General features: G+C 37.9%; 1 protein-coding gene across 1 annotated transcript in view; it reads left to right on the top strand.

Annotated features, from left to right (window-relative positions):
• The first annotated feature begins 701 nt into the window (after positions 1-701).
• The window catches only part of B3GNTL1 (UDP-GlcNAc:betaGal beta-1,3-N-acetylglucosaminyltransferase-like 1), a 105,702-nt gene continuing 82,417 nt past the window's right edge, over positions 702-23,986 (top strand). Inside the window, exons 1-4 of the mRNA XM_010152996.1 lie at positions 702-812; positions 941-1,040; positions 6,049-6,113; positions 15,808-15,873. Coding sequence (XP_010151298.1) covers positions 780-812; positions 941-1,040; positions 6,049-6,113; positions 15,808-15,873 — 264 coding nt within the window. The 5' untranslated portion in view covers positions 702-779. The remainder of the gene's footprint in view (positions 813-940; positions 1,041-6,048; positions 6,114-15,807; positions 15,874-23,986) is intronic.

Raw genomic sequence — 23,986 nt, 5'->3', positions numbered from 1 at the left:
TTGGCTTTTTTTTGAGTAAGTAGAAGAGTGTTGAGTAACTGAACAGAGAAATCCCTGTCTCTGGTTTCTGACCAAGTTTAAGGTGTTTCAGATGAGTTGCCATGTTTGCATGTACGTGGCTGAAACAGCAGAAGCTGTAACGGGCGAGCCTGTGGTTGGAGTGGTACGGTGTCACCGACGACATACGCGATGTCATATATATGCTAACGTGCTTAATTGCAGTTGAGAGAGACTCATTTTTAAACACTGGGCTGGAGCCCAAGGGTACAGGCCATGTATATGAGCATCTCCAATTAGGTAGTAATCTTAAAGAAAAATGGATGAGTAAGGTGTGTTAGTGGAAGACAGAAGCAGAGCATCTTAAGAAATGCAGGAACACTAGGACCAGAGATACTGTGGTGTTACACGTGTTATGTTAGCATTTTTGCTTCAGTAGTTTCTCTTGTTTCCTTGGAGATCTACCAAAAGCCAGGTTTGAGAACTCAAAAAATGAAAAAAAAAATTGATAGAGAAGAAAGAAAATCATATATTTCTAATAAAAATAAAGGAACTTTGCCTCCTTTTATATTTTTAAGATGCGATTTTTGTAAAAATTAGTTTCAGAAGTATCTGGCGCTTCCCCTTTTTAATGAACATTCTTAACATAAGTAAACAAAACAGTGCTTTCTGACGTACGTTTTACTTTTTGTTTTTAGGCTGTCATTGTGCCTGTTCACAATAGCGAATGCTGGTTAGATGAATGCCTGAAATCAGTTTGGGAGCAAGATTTTAAAGAAACCATGGAGCTGTCCATTTTTAATGATGCCAGTAAGGTATGTTTTAGACCTTACGTAAAATACTGTCCAAGTAAATGCCATCTCTGATAAGAATCTTTGGTTTGGACTGTGTTTGCTTCACCCGACAAGTTAAAATACCTGTGTCTGTGTCATCATTTTTCTAGGACAGTTCAGCTGAAATCATTGAGAAATGGAGGATCAAGTTGGAAGATGTTGGTGTTCCAGTAATCGTTGGTTGTAATGATTCGTCTCAGCCTCGAGGTGGTATGTAGCTTAATAGTGATTTTTTTTGAGAGTTAGATTGTTATGGCAGACATCTTTCCTTTCAAAAGTGTCTTTGCAGCCACTTGCATTGCAGTGGAAAATACCCCACATTGTTTTCCACAGCTGTCCATTCAGAAACTCATTCCAATTTAGAATTTGGCCCTGTTGGTTTTGGCTCTGTAGAAGTTGTTTATAAGTCCAGGAAGGAAGAACTTGGCTTAACACTTGTGCTCTGCTCTGCAAAAGAATTTTGTTTAATTGGAATATACTCAATGTTGTTAATGCTTACAGTTTTACTGCGCCTTTCTGATACCTGGTTTATCCTCAGGGAATGGCAGAAAAAGAAATCCAAAATTTCTTACATAATGATTTAAAAAGTAAATGCGTATCTTTCAGTCTTGTAGAATAGACCCTGAAATTTTTGATATCCCTTTGATGAGCAGATCAAAACAAAGGTTTCAGAAAAGTGTTGATGTGAGCCAAAAGCTCACTAAACTCTTAAGTATCTACACAAGGGGCTAAGGCGATACGTTCAGGGAGCTACCGGATAGGTGTGTGGTGTACATGCTAATGTGAATTGCGTTTACCCACTGGATTCGATAACAAACAAATCTCCCTATCAGTTTTTCTTCTGCTTGTTTTGGTTGCTTTATCTTTAGTGAGTTTTACCAGACAAGCTTGCTGAAATATAAAATATAGATAAAAGTATACTTGCCCTTTGAGGAAGGTGGTATTGAATGGCCTGGGAGTTGGAAGATCATGTCTGTGTTCTGAAGGAGGACAGGACACAACAAACAGAACAGTGTGCTTCTCTTTTCTATGGGAGCTGTATGTTCCCATCAGTCTGGATTTTGTGACAAGTAGACAGGTAGGAATTAATATTAAACTGGTTCCAAATTGGTGTCTTTTCAAGTTATCTCACTTAAGAGACACACTTTGGAAACATCTAACTGGGAAGAAATTTAGGCTTATTGGAGCCTCCTCAAGCTGATGGTCTTATGAAAAAGCTCAGTTCTGTTTCAAAAAGCTTGATTTTCATCCCTTTGTTGAAACATGCAAATAAATAGGAGTTTGTGAGCCAACTTGGTATAGGCCTCTGGCTTAATTTACTGTCATTTCTTTTGACTATAGACTTCCTCAAAGCTGTTTTTTGAACAGTTGTCAGACCTAGCAATACTGAAGTAATGCAGCATAACTGTTAGTATAAATATTTTTAGTATTCTAGTATCTCTAGCATGAATTGTTGTTTTGACAGTACACCTTGTAATATTGGCATTATTGACCTGGTGATGACAAAAGACAGCCAAGGTTTTGAGAGGGAATTTTTCTCTTTTGGGCAACTAATAAAGCTGAAGTTGAGCAATGTCAAGAATTGCCTGTATTCCTGGGAATTCATCTGTCTTCCCTTTTTACCTTCTCCAGCTGTTGGGTGATCAGTCTTCTTTCAAATCATATCTCTTAGTAGTTGATGGTCCGGAAGCTAAATAGGATGTGATTTCGTAGGAAAAAAAGTCTAAGAATAGTACTGGGGGTTGTTAATTACGGCACTCAGGAAAGCTGGTTAGTAATGTTGTTGTTTATGCCATCTTGCTATGTGTTTTCCTTTTTTTTAAAACATTTTCTGTGTATTAAGTCTTGTTCCTAATAGTGTTGTATTAATAAAATGTGTAAACTAGTTTTCAGTTTGCAAAAACATTCAGGTGAGATGTTTTGACAATAATTTATGCTAAAATTCTGAAGTCAGTTCACCTTTGCACTTTAGGAAACTGTAAGTAAAACTTAGAAAGTAAAACTAAGTTCAGGTTGTGAACTACAAGGAGTAATTTGTACCATTAAAGATATGTCAGATTAATTTTTGCTTCAACATGCATTTGTCAGTGTTGGGACAGCTGAAACCTGAACAAATCTTTAATAAATTGGGGTTGGGGGATGCAGCTGTGATCATTGTTTTAAATAATAGTATGAAATGCAAAATTCTTCTTAAAAAAAAAACAACCAAACCAAAACAACCAACAAAACCAAGAAACACCCAAAACTGAGTGTATTCGTGTGGAAGTCACTCTCAGGTCACCATTAAAATGAGGACTTTTTTTTTTTTTATGGTTGTTACATTTTAGGAGCAGGTTACTTGAAATCCATAGTATTTGTTTGCTTTCAGTGATTTACTTTTATTATGTTAAGGACTAGTTACAACTGTAAGGAGTCTTTCCTTTAAAAGAAGATGCTTTAGTACAGAAACAATGTACTAGTCAGGCTTCACATCTTCAACTATTTACACAAGATTAGGATTTATTTCTGATTCTTTTCTAACATGTAAAAGAAAGGGGGGGAGCCTAGAAAAAAAGAAGGGTCACTTGCCTAGAAAAAAGAAACCTTTTTCTTTCCAAGAGTGAGGAATGTTAATATCTCACTGAAGCTTAAGTTTTTACGGCTGTAACCATGGCAACAGGCTCTTTTCACCAAGTAAGCAGGCCATACAAAACTCAGAGACCTGGCACAAACATTTGATTTTGTTCAGTAGAGTAATATTAAAGAAATTTTTTATTCATGCCAAACACAGGATTTGCTGTGGTGAAATTATTTTTAATATCCAGTTTCTTCTACAGGGAGTTATATCTCTCTTATTAATAATTTTAAAAATATGTTTATTTTCCTTTCTTACCTCTAAAAAAAATAGCTGATATATGAAAAGCTTCAGGATAGTTTCTGTCTTAATCTTTAGAAAAAAAATATTTTCCAACATTTTCTCATAGCAAATAGGAAATACTTCATTATTTTATTTAAAGTGTATTTAAAAACGACGTGAAGTATTTTAGAAAGTTCATAGAGTAATATAATTGTGACCTTATACTTGCCTTTGAGTCTTGTTCACTTTCTTCCTACATTATTGATTCCTAGTACTTCATTATTTTCTACTGAAGGTTGTGATATTGGGGTGTACTAATGACGGCATTGGGTGGTCAGTACGGGCTGCTTACTGGCTGGGAATGCTGTATGAGTATTGATTTGTTTGAAATTGGGCAAATCTCAGATCTAGCATGTTCTTTTACCTCTTGCTTTAGTAAGGACCTCCACAGTACGAGGGTTTTGCTTGTTTGGCATGTCCAGACCTGCTAACTTGCATCAGTTGTTTCCCGCTCAAGCTGCTCATGCCAGGATTCAGCTCTGCGGTTGTGGTAGCTACTGGCTTTGCCAGCTGCTTTTTTACTGCCAATGGGAAGGAGAATAAGAGTAACTGTATATGTGAGATTAGATATTTATATGTGCATAAAAAGTCGTATGTAAATATACTGCAAGATAATAAGTCCAAGAAATCCACAGTGAAGAGAAATTGAGGTGAGGATTAAAATACTCAAAATGCATAGAAGAAAATAAGGCATTCATAAGGAAGAGCCTTTATTAGTAGTGTTCTGCTGGTAGTTGGCATAATGTTCCTTTGAGGCAGTAAGAAATGCAGTCATAAGTCTTTTTCTGTACTTGGACAACTCAGAAAACTAGTCAAGGAGTGTGTGCATTAAAACCAAGTGAACCTTTGAGCCCAGTTACATTTGTTTCCTGAGCAAACTTAAACCTCTGTCACTTAAAAAGAGTTGAGAACTACAGGTGTGCTTTTTTCAGATGCAAAATCGGGAAGTTTATGGATAATACTATTTAAAATAATCCTGCTCCACTTGATGGTGAGATTTTTCTGACTTTACTTCTCCAGTTTTCCCATTAAAGAACAACACGCACACGCACACACACACACCCAGTATTGCCTATCTTCACATCATTTGGTTTGCACGTCAGGACAATCTTTTGCTGGATTCCCTGTCTTGGTTTCATAAATAGTTTAAACAAAGCTTAAATGTTACATATACAACCAAGTGGAATTCCTATAGACTTTTCCAGAATAACACTGGATATAGCATGGTCTTTTCTCTGCCCAGGAGAAAAATTGGAAGACCAGAATAGTCTTAGGTAGACCTTGTCCACATACAAAAATGACCCCAGGTAAGCACTCCTACCTTGCAGATGTATTTCAGTGGTAAGCTGAGTTCATCTTAGCGCTGGTTGCTGCAGTCCCATCTTTACCCTTGGCTGTGTATTCCTGCTTCCATCTGCCTTTTTTTCTGGCTCTGCCATTTGTTTTACCCTCCAGTGCTGTCATCTGCTTCAGAAATTAAGATGTCAAAAAACTTTCTTCTGGTTCCTGCCTGAAATGGCTTGGTAGAAGATTCACCAGGTGCAGGGGTTTCAAAGCTAAAACACTCTAGATGCCAATGCTGTCATTTGACTGCATTTGTATTCCAGTGTGGTCTTCCATAGATGGTATAACATGTTACGGTATAAATAAGCCAGGTTAGTGCTCCTGGTACATGCATTCTTCTGCTTTGGCTCCCCTCTGCATTACATATGCTGTTACATAAATGGCACATGAAGCTTTTGTATGTGCGTGAGAAGCATAATGAAACAGAATGACTTTTTGGAGTCCTCCTGAGGACCTGGGCCCCTGACGGGAAGAACAAGTTGCCTGGCAATCTCTTCTTCTTTCTTTGCCTTTTTATGATTAGTTACTATTTGTTATGACTTAAGAAATGACTGTGTATATACAGCCAAGGGTTTTCAGCATCTGCTCTTTTCAGGGTGTTGGAATAGATGACTTTTAGAGGTCACTTCCAACCCAAGCCATTCTGTGATCTGAGGTATGGATGTGAAATGTAGGTAGCTGGACTCTTCAGGATACGCATTGCATATTACATCTTTGTGGAGGGCTAGCAAAAGTAGTCTGATTGTACTTGGTGGTAAAATTCTAACTCACAGAACTGATAATCACTCAGAGGAAACGACTGAATTTGGCACACTGCTTAAATATTCACAAATTAACTCATTTTAAATATGGAAAAACTGCATAGTTTACCTGAGACTGAATTTCATATTTCCTGTCATCTCTTCCTGACTCTAGTGAGATTTAAAAAAATACAAGGGCAAAAACTACCACATAATTTCATCTTTGTTCTCTCAACAGTTGGATTTGCTAAAAATCAAGCAGTAATTCAGAGCTCAGGAACCTATCTCTGCTTTCTGGATTCAGTAAGTTAATGCATTTTGTCTAACAGTTTTGAAAATAAAATTCTTTTGTTTTAATGTAGTTGTTGATTTGCCTTAAGCTGGTAAGTTGTTGGTTTGTGTTAAGCTGACAAGCTGTTTAATGGTGCTTGGGTGTTAAATGTGCTGCTTACTACTTACACCTCTAAAGCTATCTTCCAGCCTGTAGGAAGTCTACTGCCTTACACCATTCTTTGATGCTATTGGACCTCACAAGCTGTTGTGAGCAGGGTTGGGCAAGGTTGGTATTTAGGTGTTTTCAGGATTTTTCTTTCCCACATTATATTGATGAGAAACTAAGAGCTAATTGCTGGATTTTGATACGAAATAGGAGAGGTCTCGCCTTCCATCTTGAATTTGTTTTTCAGTCCTTTGTTGGATACCTTCTGTGAACCCATTCAGCTCCCTAACCCACAGATAGCTATCTGACTTTATGCAGCGTAGTAGGCAGCGATGGGTTTCACAAATGTGCATAGCTGATCTGAGGAATGGTGCCATGTCACTAGGATCAGGCAAGCAGAGCAGGACCTTTAAGGCTCACTGATCTCATGTAATTTCATCTGAAGATTGATTCTTTTCTCTGCATTGAAACTGAACTATGGTTTAGTGTAGTATTAGGGAGAACTGGCTGCTGGAAATGTAGGTTTTCAGGTAGGATTCAACTTTATGATTGTCTCTGCATATTAGAAAGTGTCGTGAGAGCAGGGATGTAAAATCTACAGCCTTATAACCACACAGGTTTTAATTTAGGTAATCTTTCAGTTTGCAAGGTCCATTTGATGTATCAACCAGATAGAAGGTTTTTTTTTCATTTGTGTGTTAAAATTCCGTGCATTAATCAGTGTACTGTTGCACGACATAGTTAAGTGCTGGTGTATTTCTTCTGACCCAAGGCAATGCAGCAGAAATTTCTTGTCTTGCAGCTTAAGAAATTAAGTTTTACAGGTGGCTTTCCTATCCTTTGTTCTTGCTTTTATTAAGTTGCTACTGTGTTTAGCAACACAATGTGCCTCTTAAAATTAATTTATTTGAATTTATCCTGGTTTCCCAATAACAGTTTGTTGGGTTTGGTTTTTGTTTTATAGAGCATATTTCATGTAAATATTTGTATATAAGTTTATGGAGGGTGAAGCTTTGCAATGCAGTATCTGGTACCTATAGGTATCTATAGGTATTTCAGAAACACAGTTTTGGACATCCATTGAATATGCAGAACTCACAATCCCATACACATATTAATGGTATTTGGAAAGGGTGGTTTCTCATACATCAAAAAATATGTATTTTATATCCAGTACTGAGAATCAGTTTTGGTTTCATAGACAGATTATTCTGAGAAAGTATGAGCACAAAATCCACTGCTCTGTTTTTGATCACCTGACTCACCAGATTTTAAGAGCATGTGGACGTCATAAATTATGTCATGAAGTAACTCAAGTGGTGTCAGCTTTGTTGAGATGAACGAGAAATCCAGTTCTTTTTGCTTTGCTTCAGGCAGACACAAAAGGAAGTGCTAGTTTAATTCATATGAATGATTCCGTAGATTTATTCTATGGATTACTCTGATGCTGTGAGTCAGAGAGGCTGTTTGCAAATCCAAAATTATACCTAATTTTTTTTTTTTCATTTCAGATATGTAAAGTTCAGCTTTTCCAGCCTTGGACAGATACCACACTGTATGGTGCATTCTAGTGAGTCTGTAGGATGTTACTTATGTTGACTGAAGTTAGCTGAGTGCAGGTTTGCATGCGTGAGAAACAAACCTACTCTTGTCCCATGGAGCTTCATGTCTTCTCTCTCAGATCTGTAGAGAGTAATTTACTGAGGTGAACTTTGGATTATACTTTCTTTTCAAGCCAGATGGATCTGGTTGCTTGTAAATCACAAGCAGAAAACTAGAAAATTAAATTCTTTAAATGAAATGTATTAATTTTTTTTTATAGAGATCTCTTCTGAAGTCTTAATTTGTTGTTTACCTTATGGTGTTTATACAGTATGCATCTTCCTGCTGCTGTGTTGTTTCTATTTGCTGTGTAGCTGTGAAGAATAATAGGACATTGAGGAACAAATTACAACTCTTAATTATATAAAATATAAACTGTTACATTCCTTAAGACCTACAGAAAGGTATTTGATAGACAATTTTATGACTGACAGTTTAGACAAGCTTGGAAAAAGCTACCAAGATTTTCTGTTGTATGCATTTCTATTCCTTCTATTGAGCTAGATGCTTCAAAATAGGAGACATTCTGAACTATCAGAAGCCTTGTCTTGATACAACAGAAATATTAAATGTTTGGCATTACTTAAATATGTTTTCTACTGTCTCTCCTTGTGACTACCTTTTTTTGCTGAAAACAGATAGGAGGAAGTAAAATGAATGTGGAAACTACTACAGTTCTAAAAATTGCTCAATATTTTGGCTGTGTGATAATAGCTGAAACACAGATGTTGCCAGCTGTTTAATAACTCTGCTTCTACACGCTGCCTACCTTCATTTCAGTCACCAATCCTGTATCAAGCTCTCTAGGAAGGAATGCTGACATCAGCCTTTTGGAATGTGCTGCAGTAGTGCCAGGGAACTGACCTTCAGAAGTGCAGCTGTGATTTCAGGTTTGCTGTAGGTGAATGTGGAGAGAGATGGGGCTGGGTCCGTAGTTTGTGTTCATAACATACAGGTGGATGACTACATCGTGGTTCCTTGTACATGCATTTCACTTCTCTGGGTGAAATGAATCTGTGAGCATATTTGGAAGTATTGGCTCCAGGGAGACTGTTTTGCTTGCTGTTCCAGCTGGAGTCAAGCTGCTTGTGTTATGTCTCTCAACACAGATTTGTGAGGACAACAAATTGGGAAGAAATGTGGAAAAAAGGGTTCCAGAGCTCAGAACTGTCAGAATTTGATCAGCCTATTCTAGTATGAAGTGGCAGCTGTTTGACTAATAGCTATTACGGAGGAGTTTTTTTTGTGTCTGTTGTTACAGATTTCACCTCTAAGCTACTGAGACATTTTTCCCACCAAGAAAACAAGTAGAAAAATTGAAGATACATATAAAGCTGTTCATATTTAACACGTATAGTCTCAGAATTAACTAATTACGCAAGTACATTTCATTGTTACCTTTACTCTTCAAATTGTCTGCAGTTATGGCTTTATATACCAGTTACATTTTATTGTAACCTTAGTTTGTCAGTTCTCTGGGGCGGTTACCGTCTTTGTTACACTCATTTACCCAGTTGCAGTACAGCAGGACTCTTGTACTAAAAATTCCAATTTCTGCTTTGACCTGCTGTGTTCACTGACATTCACTTAAACATGCCTATACTTGTATAAAACTGTATTCCTTTGAAAAGGAACATGCTTTCATTTCATCCTAGTAATCGCTCTGGTTTCCCATTATTTCAGGTTTAATCAGTGTGTTGTTGGAGGGTTCCTGACTGTTAAAGAAGAAATATGAAAAAGTGTCCTTTTCTGACCTGCAGTATTTCACACCCAGTCATATTCACTTGAGTCCTTGACACGCTTGTTTGAGTCCTTTGAAAGGTGCTGTTGGCAATGTATTGCTATTTCTCAGATTCTTCGGCAGTTCAAAGATGTGACCCTAAACCACGTTGCCACAGTGTCACTGCTTGCTAGTAGCTGAGAATGACATAGGGAAACAGTGAAGTTCTGTTCACCACAAGTGAGGGTGGACCACCAGAATTGGCACTCCCGTGTTTGACTTGGCAGCTGCTGACCCGTGCCGTTCCGTTTGTGAGATTTGCTTGTATGATTTAGGTTGGGAATGTTAGTTCTTAATTGCTGTGAAATTGCATGCTTTTCTTGAGTTTCAATTTCAAAAACACTTCATTGAGGGGGTGTACATAAAGGTTTGGAAGAAGGTGGTTGGACCTTAGCTGGCTGGACTTGGTAGACGTTTCAAGGACTCCAGCCGTCAAACTAGCTTTCAGTTTTAAACGTAGCTGCTTGTATTTACAGTCTCCATAACACCCTGGTTTTTGAAAGATGGGTTTCTTGTTAGTTGCCTTTAAATATTACTCTACAGGCACTAATAAACTTCTGAAATATTCTTCCTTTCTTTCAAATTAACATCTGTATAGCTTAGGAAATGAAGCCGTGACCAGACTTCACGTATTTGCTTTTAGTTGTTGCTTTAACATGCAATTCCTTGCAAATTTGATCCTCTGATTTAAAAACTGAAATAAGCTGTTGTTCAAATAGTGGGTAAATGGATGTAGTGATGAACTCCATTACCAGAAGCCCTTTCTGTTGAGAAGAGTTGTGCATGTTTCTAAATCACTAATAAGCACCAAAAATCAAACTATGAGTGCTTGAAGGCATCATTCCTTTTATTGTTCTGTAAAGAAGTGCACTCATTAAAAACAGATTAAATGCCTCTGTCTGGCATGTGAAATGTTAGTTTTCTGTTTCATAAATGAAGAAGAAACCCTTCAGAACTCGGTTGCCATAACCATATACCTGCATATACCTTCATGCATTTATTAGTTAAAGTGGGTGTTTGGAATTGACAGTGAGGATTTTCATTTTGTCTGAGTTTACTGACTCTGCTGTTGAACACCGTGTGAACTACTTGCTTCCCTTGCCTCCAGACACTCATGTACATTTTTCAGTGATCTGAGAAAGATCCAAGGTGCTCTCCAGTGTCTCCAGGAAAGCTAGATATGGAAAGGCACGTGTCTGCATTTGCTGAACAAATGCACCGAGGCAGGAGCTGCTTCAACAGCAAAAGTTTCCCAATCAGTTAATAGTGATGCTGAACTAAAAGGTTCCATAAAATGATTGTAATAAATTTTATAGTGGCGAAAGGCACTAGTCATTCAGGTGCGTAAGAACACCAAGTTTTTATGCACCTGAATGACTCCCATGTAGAGTCATTTTGTTGCCATGCTCAAGGAAAGATAGGTGCGCAATAAAGTCAGCTGCTTAAACTCTGAAGTGTTTTCTTTGTTGTCCCATTCTTTCTCAATTTAATTCAGAAGAAGAAACAGAAAAGTGGTGTTTCTTCCTATGATCCTGCAAGTACGGATGGATCATTAGGGTGCCCTGCTCAGGTGACTTATGTGGGCATTAGTGTGCATGATTCTCGTGTGTTTGATCGTGTGTGCCTTCTTTAAAAACCTGCCTTCTGGAAAATTGCCTAGGACCAGTGTGTTTGCTTTGCAGTGCTGTTGACAGGCTGATTTTTGAAGGTCCCAGGCCTTTTACTTCCCTGGTTCAAGGAGTTGAACTGAACAATAACAAAGATTTTCACTGCAGTCTGAGCAGGTGCAGGAGATGTGTGACCATTTGATGGATTGAAAGACTTTGGAGATGCCACATTGTTTCTCAGTGAGTCAACATTACTCCTGATGTTGCTACAGATTGTATTTTATGTGTAATAGCTGCAGTGGAAAGAAGGTGATGTTACTGTGAGGATGGAGTATGTCAGTGCGCTTTTTTTTTTTTTTTTTTTTTTCCCCTGGAGCACCACAATACGAAGGAATTTACAAAAGCCGGTGGTGGGGAATCTGTGATGTAAGCTTAAGGAAGCACTTCAGTACAGCGCTATCCTTAGTGTGTTGTTTTATGTGGACTTGCCATTGTTTTTAAAAAGTAGACATGTATTGTACATAGAGTTGTATGGGTTTTTTTACGTTCTGAAGTGCAAAAACTCCCCACTGTTAAGGGAAAAATGATGAAGTTACCACTGTGGAGTTCAGCATGGTCCAGTCTGCTTGAAGAGGCCAGTGACTGCTTGTCATTTGAATTTATACCCAATGACTTAAGAAACACATACTGAAACAAGAACAGCTTTGAGTGATAATCTTAAGCATAGTCTACTGATTTAGTTTTCCTTTTCTTCAGCTAAACATACGAGTAAAGTAAAACAAACCAATTAGCTCAGTATAAATTGTGCGTGTTTTCATAAAGAAGCGTGCCTCTGGTTGGAAGGAAAACAACACAGCTGATAGTTGTGTGACTGGCTTTTCTGATGTGGCAGCATCTGTGAGTGGTGTGGAACTTGCCAGGAGCAAGGCGGCTCTCTGCAGAAGGGGTGTGTTTGATAGGGACACAAGCAGGCAGAATGCCCGTCCATCTGAAGGGTGGTGGAAGTCACGGCCCCCCACTGGCAGAAACACATCTGGGCTGGTTTAGAAATCCCTGCTGGCTTCTCATGTGGGATAAAGTCCTTTTCATTCTCCCAGCTTTCAGCAACTTGTTTTCCTACTCAGAATGCATGTTGGAGAATAGGAAGCATGTTTGTAATCAACGACATTCCTATAAATTCTGGGTGGAGTGTCTGAAATAGGTTTCTATTTATGGTGCTTTATTTCTTGCTGTTTACCTGCTTGTTTGGCCTTGTTTGCGTTGTACGTATTTTGATGACCGTAGACCCAGCTATTACCTAAGATTTTACTTAATTTTTCTACAGAGTTTGGTGAGTGAGGTTCCGTGAAACAGATCTGCTTACAGATTCTTTTTATTTAGCTATCTTATTGCAAGTGTATGCTTACTGAAGGCATACATTTATCTAGCGTTTATTTTATAGCAGTTCTTTGCGTTCTTTCAGTAGGGGAAATCTCTTCATCCAGTCTGCCTTTTATCTGCTAGGAGACAGCTATTGGAGACTTGTTAAGAGAAAAAATTGAATTTCAGTGGAAACTTCTTTTAAACTTGCATTTTAAAGAATTACATATTCATTGTAATTCACACATCTTCTCTGCTTGCACCTGTGAGACAGAACCAAACTAAATATGCTTCCTTTTCTGATACAGCAGCTACATTCAGATATATACCTTTTCTTTTTTTTTTTTGTCTGACATGTCATGAGTGAAAAATAATATGGAAAGTATTTGTCTAGTTATTGAGTTCGTTTTCCCAGTCTTGAACAAAAAAGATGACCAAACTCTGTTGACTGTAGAAACGAAAGTCTGCCAACACAGTTGCTGAATTCAGTATCATAAATACAACAGTTTTGATAGAAAAAATTGTGATTACATAATGTACAACTGGATAAAATAACATCTTAGTGGTCTAATACTAAAACTCGATAAACTTCTGCAGTGCGTGATTGGGCATCTCTCTCCTGCCAGTGGCCTATAAAAATTTTTCAAGTGCTCTTATTTTGTCGAACAGTCTTTTTGTACTCATTAGGACTTAATTTGGTTTTCAAATACAGAATACAACCATATCGCTTAAAATTATTTCTGTAAAAATATATATCTTTTCCACTTTGACTGGGCAGGTAACTACAATAATAATGAATTTGTAAGGTGCTGGATTTGCAGCTAGCTTTCTTTTACAGTTGCCCAGCCTGAGTTTTAAAAGCTAAATGACTATGTGACTCAGTTTTGTCTGGGATGTAATTTGTATTTTGTGCTGTTCTTCCTCTTGGCCTACTTGCTTCATTATTTTATTTGGGATTATGTCCTAAACTACTATGGTCTTTGCTTGCTTGCTTGCTATCTCCTTCCCTGAAGCTGGAAAATATTGCCGAACTATATAGCAGCACACTGTATGGGTCAAACTGTTAATTAAAAATAAACAAACAAAAAAAGCCCAAAACAAAAAAAGACCCCAGAGACAAAATTCTTTTTAAAAAACTCTTTAAAAGGTAGTTCAGGATAAGAGTTCATCGAGTTTTCCAGTAATAGAGACCAAAAATGTGTTTAAATAAAAAAAAAAAAAGGGCATTGTGAATGTTTTGTGGTTATAGTGCCCCCTCTTTAGCTGGATTTTACAGAATTCTGATGATAGCCTAAAACCCAAATCTATAGACTCATTAGTTTTGCCAGTAACATCAAAACGGTGTTTTGTTAGTGGGAACTAGACCTTTCCTGTCAAGTTGTCTGCTTATACAAGTATCACATTGACCTCTTTGGTGAATGGGCTATTTGAATTTCGTTTGAATGCTTTCTATGCTGATGTAACCTTTTTAAATCCAGTAGATTACTTTTCATCTTTGTGAATGTATGAGTTCTGCTGAATTTGTCTCTGTAGATCAAGATCATAAACAGTGGCACCTTTTACTGTAAGAGATAACAGTAACACTGTTGCAGGTGTTGTAATGCCTTGCTTTTTGGTAGATTTCTTGTGCATTCTTTTTTTTTTTTTAGGGATTTAACAAGAAATCTAAGTAATTCTGAAAGGAATAAACAGAGCTCAGTTAAAATACCCAAGTATTTCTTAAAGGAGCAAGCAAAGCTCAGTTAAAATATATCTTCTGTTGTTATTATGAATACCAGGTCTTAATTTTAAAAAAATCATCTCTGTATTTGGTGTAAAGCAATATGATTATGGTTCTTATGGGAAATAGGGTAAAAGTTTTCTTGCACATTTGCTTGATACAGTACCTGAATTCTGGTGACTTACTGGTAAAGTGGATTTAATGGTAAACAATATAACTGGTTTTGAAGTAACTGATGTATAGACAGTGACAAATCAGAAGGGACTCTTTCACTCTATTGGTTTGGCAAATCAGTAACATCTCTTATGGTTGTTACTAAATATATCTTAAAGACAAAATAGAGAAAAATGCTTTTGACAATGTATTCCTCCTGTCTTTTATAAACTTGCATGTGATAAGGGTCGGTGTTATTATTCCTTTGTTTCATCTTTAACTTTGAATTGTATGAAATAGTTGGATCTACTTCTAAAACTTGCTTAATCCTTGTGTTTTTGATCAATCTATAGCATTACCTTTATAGCAAGGTCATTCAACCTTCTAAGCTCTAGATATTTAAGGACTATGTTGCCATTTATTTGACTGAAAGTTTTAAAGCGAAAGTTGTTGGAAATTCCTTTTTTTTTTTTTCCCTGGCTTTTGTAGGAATTTCCTTAGAATTATTTTAATGTGAAGTACTGTTAAAAGAATGGATGTAGAACAAGGTTCCTTTGAATTATGTTTGTCTGATAAGGTAGGGCCATTGGAAATTCTCTAAGGAGAAATAGGTTGTGTTAGCTTTAACCGACGTAGAAGAAAGACTAAATTGACCTTTTAAAAGGGAAGAAATGTGACACCAAAATGGAAAATAATATAGCTAGAAACCTCAGGATTCTAAATCTGGGGAAGAAAAATCGTGTTAACAGTCAGGCATTTTAACAGACTTCAAAGATTTTTGAAGCCAGTGTCAATGCTGATGAATTTTGAGTGTGGGTTTTCCATTCTTTTTTTTCTTTAGAATTTTATCATTTCACAAATACTAGTTTTGGTGCTCATGAAATATGACACATTGGTAGATCTAGAGACTGAAGGCTTTTCCTTATCAATGAAACTAGGTATAGCCAGGCTACAAAGAAAATTTCCTTGTACTGCTAGAATGTCTCAAATCTCATGCTTCTAATCGAGGTTGGTTCCTTGTCCACACACGCTACCGGTACTGCTATTTGAGTGTGTTGATAAAGAGGGGGTGAGCTTCTTTAGAAATGTAAAATGTGTGTGTAAGATACATGTTGAGATCACAACACGGTTGTCAGGTAGTAGTTTTGATTACTTCCAATTTGAACACAATTAAGTTTAATCCACTGAAAGTGGAAATTCTCTTAATATTTGTTCCATTTGTGTTTCTGACTGCAAGCCAGTAGAATTATGTTAATGTAACAGCATATCCTAATGTGTGTCTGAGTACTGTACTGTGACCCTTTTTATGCTCAGTAACAGTGTGCTATTTATTGCAGGATGATGTGATGATGCCACAGCGGGTTAGACTGCAACACGAAGCTGCCATTCAACACCCAAACAGTGTGAGTACTTTTTTCTTGTGTGTATTTGTGTGTTTTATTTTACAGAGTTCCGGATACATCTTTAAAAGGATATGAAAACTTCACAGTAGGGCTGGTGGAGGCATAGCAATGACCAGTGTATTCTTTTCCTTTTATTTTTAACCCTGGCACTGAATAGTATCTTTGATTGAACTTCTTTTCTTCCATTTATTTTCTCTGTTTAGTAAATCAAATGTTGTTATGACAGTGATACTCTTTCAGATAAGTATACAGGTTTTGCTAATGTGTATGTAATCTCAGTGAGAATGCCTCTTTTGTGTAGCCTTACTAAGTAATGTGAAAAGCTGCAAAGGATTGGCTACAGCTATGGTTTATCTGTTTTCAATATTTAAGAAACTGTAAACTGTAAGGAATGTATGGATTGTTATCATTAATAAACTGGCCTGTGGTTAAATTGTTGTTTCTCCCAGTATCTGCCTGCAAAAGAAAACATTATTAGAATTCTTTATCCTTGTGACATAAACTCTCAAAAACAGTGAGTGAGAGAGAGTTGTTTTATGATCTACGTGATTTTGATTTTAAATAAATTTCTGTGATTAGGGACAGTACCCTTTAGAGAAAGTTCGTGTGTATGTTCTATACATAGTTAATGTATCTATTCTTACCTGAAGATAGTCAATATAAATAATTTGTTACAGCAATTACTTTGTCAATGTCATTGACATAGATCCTCCTTTATAAGATTGAAAACTGAGTTTGTATCCCAGTCAGCAGTGTTAGCAAAAATAGGCTTAATTGTTTTCACATCTCTAACAGTTTCTCTTGTGAGATTTATTTCAAAGTGCAAAAGGTTTCTGGAAAGGAAAGGTCAAATGACTTGATCTATCAAGAAGGTATTTCCTGCAGGCCTCAGAACAAAATAGATAGTTTTAGGATTATCACTCTCTTGGAATTAAAATCCTTTTGAACTTCTCCTGTGCAACACACTTGCTTCAAAGTAGAGATTATTGCGGTTGTTTCAGCTGGGGAATGTCTGCCAAACAACCTGCTGTTTAGTGGTGGGATGTGTACCTGCTCATCACACCACCTGCATCGGGTCTCTTATGAAATCTGATAATCCTTACAATGCTATTTATCAAATTATAGTTTTAGTAGTACCTGAGTAGCAGTTAACCTAGTTCATATTATGAACGTAATGAAGTGATAGCTCGAAAGTTGTTTTTGTTCTGATATGAATCAGTTAATGTAATTCTGCTGTAAAATGTCAAAGAACCGGAGAGGCAAGTTGATCCAGTCAGCTTGTTTTATGGAAACCGGTTAAAAGCTATCATATTTCCTGCCTTTTATGACTTCTATATCTGTATATTAAGACTCTTAAAAAATTAGATTAATTTCAACTAAACAGCTTGTAGTCTGTTTAGAAAACACTCGAATTGTTTTGTTTCTATTCTGTTGTACTTTAGTGCCGACCAACATTCAGTATGAATTAGAGCTGAGTAAGTAGTAATGAGAGCCTGAGTAGTCTTAGGGTATGTCTTTATGGTATAGTCAAAGCAACACAAACTTGTTTTTCCCATGCTCTAATCTGAACTAGGGGTCCAGTTTTAGTGTGGTACTACTGGTCTGTTTGCAAAGCCTAACTTGATCTTGGTGTTTACTAAATAAATAGCCGAATCAGTCTGATTTAGCATGAGAAACAAGGGTTTCCATCTTGTACCTAAAATCTGCGATTTAGGAAAGTGTAAAAATTCTCAGAAATGAATGGAGAGAAGGACCTGAGATTTTAAACCTTAAGAAAAATAGTAGATGTGTGTGTGCTGCACATACGGCATCGACATAGTCCATCTGGGTAGAGTCTGTCTCATGCCGTCACTTCCTCTCAACTTTCTACTGAATCAGAGGGTTTCTTTGCAGCTTTTGGAGCAGTGACCTTGGGTTTCCTTCTTTTCCTTTTCTTTAAACTTCTGCAGTTTTATTTTCTATTATTCCTTGCCTTGTTCTGTTGCCTTTTAGGTGTAAGGGTTTTCCTCCTTTGTTCTTGAACATTACAAAGGCAAAAATGAATCTGCGATTGGTTTGAATGGAACATGTTTTTTCCATTTTACAGGTATAGAAGATATTTGTAATGCCTGTGTGAAGTACACCTTCTGGGTTGATGTATTTTACAGACCTCTAATCCAGAGGCCTGAAAGAGAAATGGGAACATCTGTTCTTGATGAGAAAATAGATCAGTTTGGTCCAGAGCTCCCCAGTAGTTCTGACACAACTTGAACTACTTTGAGAAAAGAAAAGTTGACCTTCTGGCCACAAATCTACTGACCAGTGTCAGGGTGGACTGTTTTTCTTAAAAGAATGATCTCTCTACTCTCCTCAGGGTAATTACGTCATTCATTTTACTGACGCCAGGAGATGGTTGGGGATGTTAGAATAAAGTTCTGTTCTGTATTTGAAGTTCTGACTCTGTCTTCAGTCAGGATGATAAGCCAGAGACTGGGGGGGTGGGGTTGGTGGGCATTGGGCTTAAAGCAGAAGCTTGAGAAATGCCTGTGAAGCAGTGAGCTTTTTTGGTTTGTTCCTGAAATTCTAATTTGCAGACTTGGACTTTCCACTGTTTTGCAACTACTTCTGACCTGGATTTTTGACTATGTAGTCTCAGTGTACTTGCAGAAATTTTGTTCCTAATCCTAGTTTTGCCAGTTATTACTGAGAGCCAGAATTCCCAGTGAGCTCTAATACTGGAGGCTTCAGTCTACTGGCTGAATCTATAGATTTACAGGTAAGAAAAGTCTCCAACTTTCTCCACCAAAAGAAATCTTCTCCGTGTTCCTGACTAATCCCTGAGGTTCTTCCTTTTCCCGTTGTTCTTGAATGCAGGTTGCCTTACCCTTACTTGAGGCCTGGTTGCTAAACAGTGGAACAAAAGATAACAGATGCCTTTAGAATGACTGTCCAACCAGTTGTTCTTCAGTGAAACTGGTGGCTCTATTCCTGAAAAAGCAAGGGGTTTGCCCCAGGTTTGGGTATTGGAATATGACTTGGGTAACACTGCAGCAGCACTTTACTTCCTGTATCACAGACTACTTAATCATGCTTTACAGAGCAAGACAAAATTCATCTCTACTCTCTTGGACTATTCTTTTCTTGGATGCTTGTGTTTAAAAATGTCTTGTGGGATGGAATGGTTCTGTCATCAGTAACTTTTAGAGTAGAGAATTTTGGATCTCAAAAGAAAAATTACTAATACATTGGGCTTGTTCAGCCTGGAGAAGAGGAGGCTCTGGGGAGACCTTATAGCACCTTCCAGTACCTGAAGGGGCTACAAGGAAGCTGGGGGGGACTTTTTACAAGAGCAGGGCGTGACAGGACAAGGGGTAATGGGTTTAAATTGAAAGTGGGGAGGTTTAGATTAGATATCAGGAAGAAGTTCTTCCAGGAGAGGGTGGGGAGGCACTGGGACAGGTTGCCCAGAGAAGCCGTGGATGCCCCATCCCTGGAAGTGTCCAAGACCAGGCTGGATGAGGCTTGGAGCAACCTGGTCTAGTGGAAGGTGTCCCTGCCCATGGCAGGGGGGCTGGGACTAGATGATCTTTAAGGTCCCTTCCAACCCAAACCATTCTATGATTCTATGATTTCATTAAATGTAGCTCTCCAGAACTTCTGTCATCTTGTCCTCTGGTGAGTATTTTACGTTATATCCAAGTCCTGTTGATAGGGATTCTAAAAATAGGATGCTCTTGGAAGACAGGAGTTTTTAAAACTTTGTGTATTTATACTACAAAGGTCTGCTTGCTCAGTCCAAATGCCTCCTGTTGGCAGTTTGAAAGCTTAGGGACACTGAGCTGTCTGTTGATAATGCAATAGCACCGATTGTCCAGGGCACATGTGCACTTACGTTATGCCACGTACAAGCGTGCCTTCAAATTGCTTATGCTCTAATCAGCTAAGGAATGCCTTTGTTACTAGAGAATGAATGACTGTTAATTACTAAAATTTCTGGCTTCAGTTTTTGTTTATCCCTAGAAGCAGCATCTAAACCCTTTCTTTGGAGTAAGCTAGCTGTTGCTTATATACCAACCACAAGTCACGTATGCTTTGTTGGTAGTTAATGGGTGGGAAGATTCAAGATCATGTTTCCCTAAATTCTGAAAAAATCAAACCTTTATATCTTATTTTAGTTATCCTTATGTTCTTCTGGAGGAGATCAAGCTGTGTATGTTCTAGTATTGTGTTGAACAAGGCTTCTGAGGTTGGAGTAGCCCAGGAAACGTGCAGTTTCAACATTATTTCCCAAACCACACACACCCCTTGCAGCCTTTCACATCTATGTCCCACATTTATTCTGTTATTTACTCAGCAGATTAGTACCCTTTCAGAAGTCCCAAAGCTTTTTCTTCCAAGGACAGATGAGATTGGTAGCATTATCTGCTCCCAGGTTGTCTTGTTGCAGGGTACTTGCATCAGGGCCTGCTGTGGGCCTGCCAAGATGAAATCACTGGATGTGGTTTGAGTATGCTCTTGGAGAGCTCGGGTAGGTTAGAGAGCTGCTCTGGGAAGTGCTTCATTCCTGAGATGCATAGGTGCCAAGCCACTGTGGAGGCTTTCAGGAAAGGTGCAGCACATAAAATACTCTTCCAGTTTTCCTTTTTCCTAAGGATTCCAGATATTGGAAGGAGAATAGGAGTGTGCTAAAATGATATGTACTACTGTTTACACTCAAAACCCACTGACCTTCTCAACTCTTAGAACCACGCTGAATGGTTTTGGACATCATTTTGTCCTTTTTCTTCCTCTCACCATTGTGTAATCTTGAGTATACATGTGCCCCCACAATACGACTGTGCACATGAACAGCATGTGGCTTCCAGTTTTTATATCTCTTTCTTTCTGCAGAATTGCTTAGAAAATAGCTAAGCTCTCCCTCACTGTCTCCTAAGTCTTTGCAACAGCTGGAATCAAAATGTGGACAAAGAAAGTAAAAAAAGTTACTTTGTTTTCACTGGCTCAATAAGAGCAGAATCTGTACCAGTGTCAGAATGAACACCCTTCTGTTTGTTGTAAAATTACAGACCTCTTTCTCCAACATGTAGGATACCTGGGCATGTGAGAGAACATTGAGTATAACCATTTGCACTTCTTCATTGAGAAATTCTCACTCTTTTGCATCTCTAAAGCAAATTTTTGGCATATTCTGTGGCTTTAGATTTGGATTTAGATAAGAGTGTAGTTGGCCAGGGTCATTTTAACCTGCTGCATTCTCTGAATGTGTTAACCAACTGCCATAATTCTGCATATCTTTGATGGTTAATGTGACTAGGACTGATGATAGAGTGTACTTGATCGATGTATGGCACTGCTAGTTCACAGACCTGTTCATCCGCCTCTGGGGAAGCTGTACACAAGTATTGTGCAATCACCAAATGAATAGGAGAAAATAACAAATGAATGAGGTAGCTGAGTGCAATCCTTTCTTTTAAGGCACAGCTCTAGACCAAAGCGTTGTATGTCCTCCCCTCTCCCCCCAAAGCTCACAAACTACACTTAGAAATTGTCTTTTTTTTTTTTGGTCTGGACGCATACATTTCTTGACAGTCTAATAGATAATAGACCGTCTTTCTCGTTGTTATGACTAAAATGATCAGATTCCACTGATTTATGTCAGTCCTTTTAGTTTCCATCTTATTAATTTCAATCAATATCTGGAATTGCAAGTAAAGATTTTCTTAGCCATGGAAAGAGCATACAATACAATGAATGAACATGGAAAAGAGCTTTTAAGATCAGCATTCTGGGTGTTTATATGGCTGCATGATAATGAGACCTGATTCTTTTTCAAATTACCTAAAGATCAATTGTTCTTCACCTATTTTTGTATTGGCAAGAGACAGGTTTTACCTGAGTTAATCTGTGAGAGCCGTATGGCGAGAAGGGCTTAACAAATACTGAGCTTCATCCTGTTCCGAGTGCAAAAAGATTAGTTGACATTCTTATATCATCTGTCAGTGGGTTTCATATTTAAATCTAGCTCTTGTCCTTGGAGGGAGGTAATTCTAGGTAGTTTGGAGCAGTTTCCTTACACTGTCTTGCATATCATAGAGTACGCACTGATTCTTTCATATACAAAAAGCACTGCCTGTAAATACCGTGTTCTGAGTGATTTGTTTTGTTGAGTAGTTGAGATGTTGGGTACTCAACTAGTGGGAAAAACATCGAGAACTGTTTCTGTCTCCTCTCAGGTGTGCAGCTGCGTATGTAGAAACTTCTGTGACAGAATTCCCATGCAGCATCCATCACTCACTAGAACACTGACTTGTATAACACACACTTTTCAGTGTAGCCTTGTACTGAGCAGCTGTGCCACAATATATCACATTCATGTGGGGGTTTTATTGTTCCTGCTTTTTGTCACTAGTCTGGAATAAAGGCAGAAGATAGTTTTATCTGTCTTGTGCCGGTCCAGGCTGCTTCACGATGAAAGGGAGCATGGGATAAAAAGTAAAAACTGGAAGAAAAATAGAGAGGGAGGCCACTCTGTACACTGCCAGTCAACAGTAGCAGTCTGGGAATATTGGCAGTCCTGTATCTAGAGATTTTACGTTCCACATACCAATGGAGTTTGGTCACCTCTGAAAGAGGTTTGCTGTATCTTCTTATTATTCTAGTGTTAGAGTAGTCCTGGAAATAACAGATTACTTTTCAGACTACATGCTGTGCTTCCTCTGTACTTTCTCTTGGGTGTCAAAGTTGTTATTAAGCAGTTTGGTAATTACGTTGCACTTCGAAATGGATTTATTCTGTCTGATGAAGAAGGTAGCCTTGTTCATATGGATAGAGCTGGCAAAATTGAGGTCATGCATGTCTCCTATACCTATGGCTTGTTCTTAAAATAGTCTTTTGTTACATAGTACTAATTGGAATTCAGAAGCTCTAAAACTGGTATGGATTATCATATAGTTGCACCTGGTACTTTTTTTAACTGGTAAGCATGCAAAGAAACAGTTTATTAGATGTTTTGGTGTTCTAGTGGAGGTATAAGTCTTCAGTAAATTCATTTTAAGTGACCTGAAGTCTAAAGTTGTTCATGAACTACTCAGGTTATTTGGATCACAGTAGGATGTTACATAGTGAAAAAAATATGTGCCATATTAAGAGTGTATTTCCCTGGCGAGGGGGTTTAGTAGATGGAAGCTTGCTACAGCTGAAAACTCGATAGCTGTGATTAGAGTGGTGCTGAACCCTAGCTAACATGTCCTGCCTTACAGCAGCATTAGCAGGGCTTGTGTCAGCTCTCACAGCAGCTTTACAGCTTCTGGTCAGCCCAGAACGTGGGCAGCCTGAGGTTATACCTGCCTATAAAAGACTCACTGGGGAGCTTTAGAGCAGGTCTGGTTTAACTAAGTAATGTGATGCAATGGCCAAGGACTTCATTTAAGAGTGAGAAAATGCAAATCTGCCTCCAGAGTGGCTTTGCGGTTCCTCATCTACCATTTTAACTAAGTGGTCAGAAAGTTGTTTTATAGTCTAAGCCTTTGTTCATGGGTGCTTTCATTACCTTTTCTCTACTTAAATTAGTGTTTTAGTCTGGACTGAAATAAAAGGTAAGTGACATCTTGTATGTAATTTTGCAGGTGTGAAAAGATAACAAATGTATGTGAAGCTTTGCTAAACTGTCATTAACTGTAATGACATAATGTTGAAATATTACCTCTCTGGTGTGATAGAAAAGTCTCTCCATTTAAATAACATCCTTTCTGTGTGCCACAAGTTAATGGTTATTAGAGATCTTCTCTCATTCTGTGTCTTTACTGAAGCCCATGTTTTGCCAATCTCCCTTTTATTGTTTTGTCTTTAGAGCTTAGCAGATTTTTCTTTGATAAGTGCTTTTATTTTGGACATAAACGTGATTAAAATCTTCATCATTTAGAACTTAAGTAATCTTTGTTTCTCCTTAATTTGCATCAGCTCTCCTCTGTCTCCCTTACTCAGCACGTTTGAGACATATCAGCATGTTGCCCAGGCACGTCCCAGCAAGCAGTGCCTGTAGTGTTTAGCTTTATATAGGCATTAAGTCCTGTAACAGCTAGAGAGAAATGAATTGGATACTGGCACGTCTTGAAGGATAGATGATTAGATCACA

This window comes from Eurypyga helias, unplaced genomic scaffold (genome assembly GCF_000690775.1).
Source record: "Eurypyga helias isolate BGI_N326 unplaced genomic scaffold, ASM69077v1 scaffold3006, whole genome shotgun sequence".
NCBI classification, from domain to species: Eukaryota; Metazoa; Chordata; class Aves; order Eurypygiformes; family Eurypygidae; genus Eurypyga; species Eurypyga helias.
This window is presented reverse-complemented; position numbering and strand designations above follow the sequence as displayed.